The following is a 10,974-nucleotide window of genomic DNA, read 5'->3' on the forward strand; positions in this document are numbered from 1 at the left end:
AATATACATATTTAGTTGTTGTTTTTTTACATTGAAAAAAATATTATTTAATTTATTAATATGAAATAAAACCCAAATCTTTTACAATGTCTACCCAATGTAGTTATAAGAAATAAATGGAATAATAATAATAATAAATGGAATAATTTCATACTTTTATAAATAAAAAGAAAAGTTATTTTATTTATAATATGATTCGTTATTTAATTTTTTTTTTTTTGGTAAAAATACAACATATGAGCAAAATGTTGCACATTGTGTAGCCAATATAATTATGCCAATATAATTATAAAAAATCATAATGGAAATAATTAAATACTTTTATTTAAAAAAATATTATAATCATTCTAAAATTATGTTTCTATTTATAAAAAAATATATATAGAAAATACAAATACAACATATGACCAAATTGCAAGCTATATGGTAGCATCCATTAAATCTTTTTCTGCATTAACAGAAAAATAATATGGAAATTCAAAAGAAAATAGCACATTTATCCTTTTCCTGAGGGCAAATACACACAGCTACAGAAATGGACTTGTCAGTACAAACTGATGGGAACGTCAAGCGCTCAATGGATGTCATTTGCACTCTCTTTGATTGTTTAATTGTGATGCATTTCTACAGCTCAATCAACTCTAATATGGAAACACACTCATCTAGAGTGTGTGTAACCGGCAGGTGTTCAGTGTCAGTCTATTGTGTACCTCATTAATAGCTCGCCCCTGTCAAACAACTCTCCTGAGGGTTTGCCTCCATTAAGCTTGTTTCACGTGATGAAAGAAACTTGCAGATGCTGTTGGAGACCAAAAACTTCATCTTCAGATTAAAAAGAGTTTTTTAACAATCCTAGATCCAGAGTTAACAAGCTTTATTTTCATAAGTAGGTTTGTCAGGATGGATGTCGTACACAGTATGCAGTTGTTAGCAGCATACAGCAGTGGTGTTTGAGCGATAAATCTATAATACAGGACAAAACAGGCCTTTTTTTAAACTGTTTTATGCATTACTTACTGTATAGTTGTGTCTATTTCATATTTAACATTTAAATATACAATATAAAGGTTGCAGAATTATTTGATGGTCACAACCTTCAAGATTTTGTTTCCTCGATCCTTTAAAGGAATGTTCCATGTTAGATTAAATAATAATAAGGTTTTAAAAAAAATTATTAATAATGATTTTATTTTATTAATAATAAAGTGTAATAAAGGTTAATTGAATAGAATTTAAGCTCTATAGACAGCATCCATGGCATGTAGAAAATACCTCTGAGTTATAAAATTTAAATAAAAAACTAATAATTTAAATTCAATTTATAATAATACTAACAACAATAAATATAAAAAAGAAACATTTCAGATTAAATAGAAGTTAAGCTCTATGGACAGCATTCATGGCATGTAGAAAATACCTATCTATTATAAAATGGAAATAATTTTAAATAAATGAAAAAATAAGGAAATGGTATTATTTTATTTTGTGTTGATATAATAAATATATATATTTAAATTTGAGTATGAGTGTTGAATGTTACATTTTATTTTAAGTTAAAGTTTTGTTTGTGTGGGCATATCATGTAGAAAATACCTCTGAATTATAAAATAGAAGTAATTAGAATTATAAATAGAAGTAATAAAATAATACAATTAAATATGAGAAGGAATGTTACAGCTTACATTAAATTAAAAGTTAAATTCTATGGGCAGCACCATATCATGTAGAAAATACCTCTGAATTATAAAATAGAAGTAATTAGAATTATAAATAGAAGTAATAAAATAATACAATTAAATATGAAAAGGAATGTTCCATGGACATGTAGGAAATACTGATGAATTGTAAAATGGAAATAATTTTAAATAAATAATAAAAATAATAAAATTTGCATTTTATTAATAAAATAATCAACTGAAATTAGTAAAAACATGAAAAAGCCTGTTTACAGAAATGCACTTACAATGAAAGTCTCTAAAGTAATCAGAATAAATGTATAACTTAAGTCTTTTAGTTTTTGCAAATTAAGGAGTAAGTTAGCATTATTTTTTTGTGATATACGTCACAGATGTTGTCAACTGAGCTTAACTTGCACTGACCCTGAAACATTCCTTGAATGTCATGTAATGGATAGAATATTAATGTTTGAATTCGTATGTTTCATTTGGCTTCATATATTTTGCATAAAAATCTCAGATGATTCATTCTTCTGTTTGTCTTCCTGAATCAGAACATTGTTGAAGTTGAACAGAAATGTATCCAAAGAAGTAACATTTTGATCAGGGAGAAAGAAAAAAGTCTTTGAATTCTATTCTTGGAAAACGGAATCTTCCGTGACAGTTAATTATCATAACTTATTATTATTCATCATGCCTTTCAGCACCTTGGTGATGTTTATTTGTCCCTGGCATCCATTATTTCAACTCAAAACTGAACACAGATCTTCTGTTTAGTGTTTAATACCGAAATTGACTTTCAGTCTCTCTCTCACACACACACACACACACACACACACACACACACACACACACACACACATATCTTTATGTCTGGATTTCACATTTATCCCTCATAACACGAATTGTCATCATTGGCCTGACTGTAGGATGCGTGGTGTGTAATAATCTTAGTGGTAAGTTTGGGTCAGTGAAACCACATGCTGCAATAGACGGATCCGTTTCCAGCGGTTGTGGAAATATCAGCAGCTGCCAGGAGTCCTTCAGTGTTTGGCTCGAGGTTCAGATGCTCTCCTGCTTCACTGCACACCGCATCTGCATGAGAGAGGGAGCTGCGATGCTGCCACGTTTAATGACATTACCACCACCATGATTAATGCCCCTGGCATTGTTTAAAGAAATCACCACTTTCAGTGTTTAATGACACTCTTTTTGGTGGTTCATTGCCATCAGAACTTCATCCGAAAAGCCAACATGAAATCAAAACTCACCCTGTTTACTTTCCTAACACGAGTTCCTGATATTATTCTGCACAGTTCTTTAATACACGTTCATTAATACATACATTTTTAGAAAAGTTGCTTGCGTTCAGCATTTATTTGATTTGAAAAAAAAAATACATTAATATTGTGAAATATTAATGCAATTTAAAATAATGGCTTTCTATTTGAATATATTTTTAAATGTAATGTATTTCTGTGATGCAAAGCTGTATTTTCAGCATCATTACTTCAGTCTTCAGTGTCACATGATCTTCAGAAGTCACTCTAATGTGATGATTTGCTACTTAGTAACCATTTCTGATTATTATTAATGATGAAAACAGTTGTGCTGTTTATTATTTTTGTGAAAACCATGATACACTACCATTCAAAAGTCTGGGGTAAGAAAGAAAAAAAAAACATTTATTCAGCAAGGATGCATTAAATCGATCAAAAGTGACAGTAAAGACATCTATAATGATTTTTTTAAATCCTTGAAAAATGATCAGTTTTCACCTAAATGTTAAGCAGCAAAACTTGTTTTAAACATTGATGATAATTATAAGAGTAGTTATTAATAATTGAGCGCTAATAATAATGAAACCCCAAATCAGCATATAGGAATGATTCATGAAGGACCATGTTACACTAAATAAATCCAGCTTTGCATCACAGGAATAAATTACATTTTAAAATATATTCAAATAGAAAACAGTTATTTTAAATGGTAATAATATTTTGCAATTTTACAGTTCTACTTATGTTAATGTTCAAAAATATTTAAAAATCTTACCAACTCCAACCTTTCAACCACTGGTGGTTGTAACTTGTATAATCCAGTTCATTTTGACACATTATGGAAGTAAAATGGGTTGCAGACAAAGCTTCATGTTGACTTTAAAAGGCTGAGATGTGATTGGATTGGCTTTATGGAAGGTCACAGCCGTCTGAATTGTGATTGGCTTCACTTTGCTGGTGGTTCGTCATCATCAGTGTTTGATCTTTTGAACATGTTGTGACGTTGTTGCACTGTTACAGATGTGTGATCTTCTGCCTGTGAGGTGTGGTGTGAGTGGCAGGCGATGGTAAGAACTCTAGGCGTATCAGTTGATGTGTTCTCAGCTCCATCTGTGTGTGTGTGTGTGTGTGTCTGGATGCTTTCTTTGCCTGTTTAACCCGACTAACAGCAAGTTAACCTGCATGACAAGCTGCCTAACCAGTGTCTCTGTGGCATGTCTTAGGATAAATACCAGCACATGCTTTATGCAACTAAACATACAGTAACCCCCTACCCATGAACCTCGGCTGCTTCTGCAGGGTGAATGTTAGCTGTGCCACAGATGCTGTATTATTTAACATTATTGAGTATTTTACATTAGAATATGCTACAGTTTTAAAAGTTTGGGGTCAGATTTTATTTTTATTATTTTGAAAGAATTAATTTTATTTAGCAAGGATGCAATATTGATCAAAAATGATAGTAAAGACTTTTAGAATGTTACTCTCTCTCTCTCTCTCTCTCTCTCTCTCTCATAAAAAATGTTACTGACCCCAAACTTTTGAACAGCTGTGTACATTTAGATATTGATATCATATTAGTATTGTTATTGTTTTATATTATTTTCATTATTTGATCATTTAAATAAAATTATATTAATATTGGATATCATCCAAGTGCATCTTGTTAAATGATACATTCTTGTTTTGTCAAGAGTCAGGTCAGGGTCAGTTTTTTGGGAAGTTTGGTTTTGGTTGAAATATGATAAAATGTTTTCTTAGAAATATCCTAACTGTGCATTATGATTGCACAGATGGAGATGGAGAGGAGAGATCTTTGGCGGGACCAGGGCTGGATCTTGTCCCTGAGCTTGAGGAGGATAAAACCACAGAAACACTCTCAGAAGATGACCACCAAACAGAAAACACCGCCCTGTGAGGTGGGCGGAGTCCAGTCTTGGAAGGCTATGTTCGTAATAGAATACTAGCATACTTACTGCATAGGGTATTCTTACTATTGTTTTTGAGGATGTGAAAGTATGCAAAATGAAAAACGTTTTAAACATGGCCTCAGTTACTTTTTGAATAAATATAGGTATTAACGATTCAAATTTAAGTAAAAAAATATATACTTTGTGAGAATGATCAAAAGAGTCATCACAGTTGCTTCAAACATCACTGGAGATGGAAGGTCAAGTCAATGCATTGCATTGTGGGATATGGTACCCAGCACAGTGTGCAATTATAGTAGGTCATCTGGGTATTCAAAGCATACAGAAAATAGTACATACAGCACAAATAGTATGGTAGTATGCTATTCTGAACATAGCCATTCACTTTAACCCCTATAGAAACCCCCTCTGTCCTCACAATGCTGGCACATTGTAACTACATACCAGAAAAACAAAAAAAAAAACAGTATGCACATTAACATGCTATACATTCTTGATTTTGTTCAAAAATAGCATAAAGCTAGCTTGGGTTTTAATCAAGTATGAATGTCTTTCAGTTTTGTGTTGTTTTGCATAACAAGCGTTGTATATGTGCCTTGAAAAAACTGATGTCCCACACACTTTGCTTCATGTTTTTGCTGGTTATAATGGGGAAGGTTTTTTTTCACATTTATTTTAATCATTTTTTTTTTTCTCTTTTAATACTTTGTTTTTTGAAGATTTGACAAAAATTGGATAAAAAAGAAAAAAGCTCAAGAAAAAGAATGGTTATACAGATACAATTGATTTACTAAATGCATATGATTTGTATTTTTAAGTATTTTTCCTGGGGTGCAATACTGACTGCGATGTAGTGTTATGACATGACAGTCATTTTTGTATTAGTTTAGTAGTTTTTAACAATTGTAACTGTGTTTTACAGGGTTTACTTTAGTGGAGTATGTACTAAATAAACCCTGCATGTACTATTATGAAATACTTTATTCTCAAAATGACCAAAGATGCTTTTTTTTTTTAAAAAAAAAGCGTATGATCCTGTGTCAGAGCTTTAGGGGGGTTATTTCATGTTGTATGCAATGCAAAAACAGCACTGACAACATAAATGTGAATGAAATGGTTAATGGATCAGTCAAGCTCAGGAACTGTCAGCTAGAAAGCCAAAGTCATTCATTCCTTTCAAGAGTGAGTATGTCTCTTTATTTCTGTGGATGTTATCTTTAATTGGCTCTTAATTGTACATATTGATTTTCTTTTTTTTTCTTTTTCACCCCGTTTTGTACATCTGCGTGCACATTCCCTCCATCTGAATTCTCGTTCTTCATGTTCTCCAGTGCCTCAGATGAACAAATGTTGTACAAATTAATTTTTTTCAACACAGCAACTGTTTTCTGATTATATATCTAATAAAATGCTTAATTACAGAAATCAAAACCAGTTGTTTTTTTTAAATATGGTTTAATTAACAGAAACATCAAGGACAAATAAAAAACTGATTTATGATGATATATTATAAATAAGAATATTGGTTTATTATTAAGTACAGATTTTCTTTCACACCAGTCACAATAAACTACATTATAAAGCACAAGTGACTATGCCCAGTAAGCGAAGAGAAACACTGCCACTGATATACAGACGATGAGGTTGGTGTTCACCAGGTGTCTCATACAGGGGTCTTCCTCAAGGGGCCTCTGGAGGAGGAGGAGACTAGGGTTTCTCTCCTTTCTGCTGCTCCATTTCACAGATCCAGAACAGAGCAGATTTAAGTTTAGATGAACCCACATTGCTGAACGCAGAACTACTGGAGTCTGTTGACAAATAATGCATTCAGAATTACAGGAAAACGAGTATTAGCTACATGAATATAATTAGGAGATTTAGTGCATATCATTTGTTTGCAGAATGCAATTTTTATGTAATGCAATGATGTTAAGATATTAAATGTGATGTAGATATTTAAGTACTGTTTGGAGGCATTGTTTGCATAAAAATATTTCAGTTCCTCCAATTTTTTTTTTTTTTTTTTTCTGTTTGTTTTCATTGTTTTAATTGAATTGTTTATGTATTAAATGACTTTGTCTCCCTCTGCTGGATAACTGGACTATCAAAGAAATAGATCTGGATAAATTAGACAATTTATAACACCATTTGTCTGTGCCTGCATATGGATTGGACAAAGTACCCTCTTTTGTAGGATATGCATCATTTTCTATGTCTTTTGAGTACTGGGTGGCATCCTCGATCGTCTGGAGATCTGAAACCACAACCTCTTTGCTTTCTGTCACAGGATCAAAGTGTGTGTACCACATCAAACGACTGATCTGGAAAATAACAAAACCCCTTTTTATGAGTGTATTTCCCAAATTAAAGGGATAGTTCACCCAATAATTGTAATTCTGAAATATGTTTTTGGATAATGTGGAAGTCATTTTTTTTTGGTTTGTTTCAACATGAGGGCAAATAAATGATTTTATATTGGGGTAAACTATCCCTTTAAGGTTTATGAAAAGGCATTTCCTAATGCAAAGTTTTTTTTTTGTGTGTGTGTGTGAAATTGTCTTTTGTGTGTGTGTGTGTGTGTGTGTTTTCTAACCTGCTCCGGTTTGGGCTTCTCTGTAGCCAGACTAACACACAACCACGATGAGAGTGAGGACAGTGAGAATGATGGAGAAGTACAGGTAGTGAACATATTTGATGATGTCAGGTCTGTTGTCGCTCTCGTAGCACTGTGGTGTTGGATAGACGAAATCCAGAACCATCCTTGTACAGCCCACCACCATGCCCACTATCAGACCCCAGAATGCACCCTACACCAACACAACAGAAAAATGAATGAGAATGACTGAGTACCAGTTGTGTCATAAATTGCATACTTATGCACTATTCTGTGCTATTTTGTAGTATAAATAAGAAGTGTGTTCAAACTGAAATCTCCAAAAAAGTGCACTTCAAATACTCTTATGATGCGCTCGCTTAATGCAAAATAAATAAATATAAATTCAATATTGAAATATTGAGCACAGTGAAATTGAACATTAGGCACTCAACAAAAGTGTGTGTGTGGGGGGGGGGGGGGCTCAGACTTTGATGCTGAATAATAAATAACCTTCTGAAGTTCATACACTAGATGGAGTATGTATTGAAAAAATGCTTTGGTAAATCATAATTATGAGATGAGTCAAAACATGACAGTCAATTATGAGATCAAATTCACTATTATGGGATAAAAAGTTGACTATAACTGTCAGTGAAAAGTCTGAGATTCTGTCATAATTATGAGATAAAATATATTAAATTAAAAGGTTGAAATTAAGGCATACTGTCGTAATTATGAGATAAAAGGTTTAAACTAAGCCATCATTATGACAAAAATCCAAAATTATGAGTCATAATAATGAAATAAATATTTGAAACTGACAGTCATTATTATGAGATAGACAGGCATTATGACAAAAGGACAAAATTATGAGTCATCATTATGAGAGTCATTATGACAAAAATACAGAATTATGAGTCATAATAATTAAATAAATATTTGAAACTGACAGTCATTATTATGAGATAGACAGGCATAATGACAAAAGACAAAATTATGAGTCATAATAATTAAATAAATATTTGAAACTGACAGTCATTATTATGAGATAGAAAGTCATTATGACAAGACAAAATTATGAGTCATAATAATGAAATAAACATTTGAAACTGACACACAAAGTCATTATTATGAGATAGAAAGTCATGTGACATGACATACAGCCAAGTATGGTGACCCATACTCAGAATTTGTGCTCTGCATTTAACCCATCCAAAGTGCACACACACAGCAGTGAACACACACACACACACACTGTGAATACACACCCGGAGCAGTGGGCAGCCATTTATGCTGCAGCACCCGGGGAGCAGTTGGGGGTTCAGTACCTTGCTCAAGGGCATCTCAGTCGTGGTATTGCCGGCTAGAGACTTGAACCCACAACCTTAGGGTTAGGAGTCAAACTCTCTAACCATTAGGCCACGACTTCCCCACAATTCATTATGACAAAAAGACAAAACCACATGGCGAACCATAAAAACACTGACAGACAATCAGAATACACGTGACTTCAAAGGAGTAGTTTTGTTTTATTTTTTTATTTGATGTGAAGAGGGGTTTTTTTCTAGTAAGAACTAGTTTTATGTATTTTTGCAAATTTGGAGCTCCCTATTTATTGTCACAAATATATCACTATCATAAAGCAATTAATAATTTTTCACAGAATTTCATCATTACCATCAGAATGATTCTGAAGCTAATATTTCAAGGAAAAAAAAACTTATATAAGGGGTGCCAACCTTTAAGTTTAAACCCTCAAATTTAAATTTAAATTAAAAACTTATATAAGGGGTGCCAACCTTTACCTTTATTAGTGATTAATAAATTTAAGTTTAAATTCATTAATCACTAATGCTTTATTAACTTTTTAAATTTCACTTTTAAAAAATCTAGTGTTTAATCATGTCTAAATAATTATCAAATGCAAAACTCAAAAATATGTAAGCAGGTGGGCCTATGACCTGCAATACTCTTTTGAGAAACTGGACTAGTAGAGATGTACAGCGAGTAAAATAAGTATTGAACACGTCACCATTTTTCCCAGTTAATATATTTCTAAAGGTGCTGTTATCAGTAACAACCCAAGTAATCCATACTGTACATACAAAGAAAACAAAACAAGTAAGTTATGTATTATGTGTTATAAAATGTAATGACAGAAGGAAAAAGTATTGAACACAAGAAGAAAGTGAGGAGCAAAAAAGCATGGAAAGCAAAGACACCAGCAGAAATCTATCAAATTGGTTATAAAACACAAATAAATAACTGTTTTTTTTTCCCACCAAATCTTTTCTGTAAATACTCGGGCATTGTTGTGACCTGCAAAATAATGGAGAATCGTCTTAATTCGCACGAACTGCAGAAACAACACAGTTGTGTACATACAAAACCCTTCAAAAGGTTTTTTTTTTCAAATAAATTAATACCTTTATTCAACAAGGACACATTAAACTGATTAAAAGTGACAGGAGATATATTTACACCCAATGTGGTAACACTTTATAATAACTTTCATTAATAAATCATTAAACATTATATAATGCTTAACAGACCGTGAGTTAATATTTATTCAAATAGCTAGAAATGTTTACTAATGAACTTATTAACATTGCCAAATGATTAACAGATCACTATTTCATGTTAAATAAATACTTACAAATGTCATTACACTTCCAATTCCTATGATCATGCACTTCTTGGTTCAATCTGTTCATATTACATTGCTTTGATAAATAAACAAATAAAGTATTTTCCTGAATAAAGGAATATCCTGTTATATATAGTAGTATACTAAGTGCTGAGCATTCAAAAGTACATTAACAAGTAATCTTTTAATCATTGTATAATTTCCGTTAAATTAATTTGTAGATATTTTGTAGATTTCTGAAGAATCATGTGACACTGAAGACTGGAGTAATGATGCTGAGAATTCAGCTGTGCATCACAGAAATAAAACACATTTTAAAATATATTTTAAAAATTGTGTAATTATATTTCACAATATAACTGTTTTTACTGTATTTGTATCAAACTAATGCAGCCTTTGTTAGCATAAGACTTGTTTTTGAACAAAAATTTTTTTTTAAATTTCTGAACAGTAGTATATACACAATTGTTTTTAAAATCTAATTTATTGCTTGAGATTTGTTAAATGGACTCTAAGTGTATGTATTACTGAATTCTGTTGCTGTCTCACCCTTGATGCAATATAGATGCAATATATAGATGGGTAAAAACAGCCATCCCAAGAGCAGCACCATCAGCATGCCCTGCACATCAACATGAGACATGATAAATCTCTGAGACATTAACTATATCACAACAGAAAGACGTCACTCATTCCCAGAATTCTTTGCCTTTTTACATAAAGTGGTATATTCAGCAAATTAATGTACTCTCTATCTTTTAAATTGTAGATCTTGTGTGCTTACGTTCCATTCATAAGCAGTGGAAGCTACAACCGCTGTCGTCCCTGAGCCGGCGAGACCAAT

At 32.0% G+C, this 10,974-nt stretch overlaps 1 protein-coding gene across 6 annotated transcripts in view; it reads left to right on the forward strand.

Moving 5' to 3' along the window:
* LOC109055922 (rho GTPase-activating protein 17-like) overlaps positions 1-5,899 on the forward strand; it is a 32,778-nt gene extending 26,879 nt beyond the window's left edge. For 5 of the 6 annotated variants that reach the window (XM_042720820.1, XM_042720818.1, XM_042720819.1 and 2 more), the window contains one exon: positions 4,750-5,899. In XM_042720820.1, the coding sequence (XP_042576754.1) occupies positions 4,750-4,874 (125 nt within the window). In that variant the 3' untranslated portion in view covers positions 4,875-5,899. Of the gene's footprint in view, positions 1-3,976; positions 4,024-4,749 lie in introns of all 6 variants that reach the window. The other variant, XM_042720821.1, reaches the window with a different exon arrangement.
* The last annotated feature ends 5,075 nt before the right edge of the window (positions 5,900-10,974 follow it).

The sequence above is a fragment of the Cyprinus carpio genome, chromosome B3, assembly GCF_018340385.1.
Source record: "Cyprinus carpio isolate SPL01 chromosome B3, ASM1834038v1, whole genome shotgun sequence".
Taxonomy (NCBI): Eukaryota; Metazoa; Chordata; class Actinopteri; order Cypriniformes; family Cyprinidae; genus Cyprinus; species Cyprinus carpio.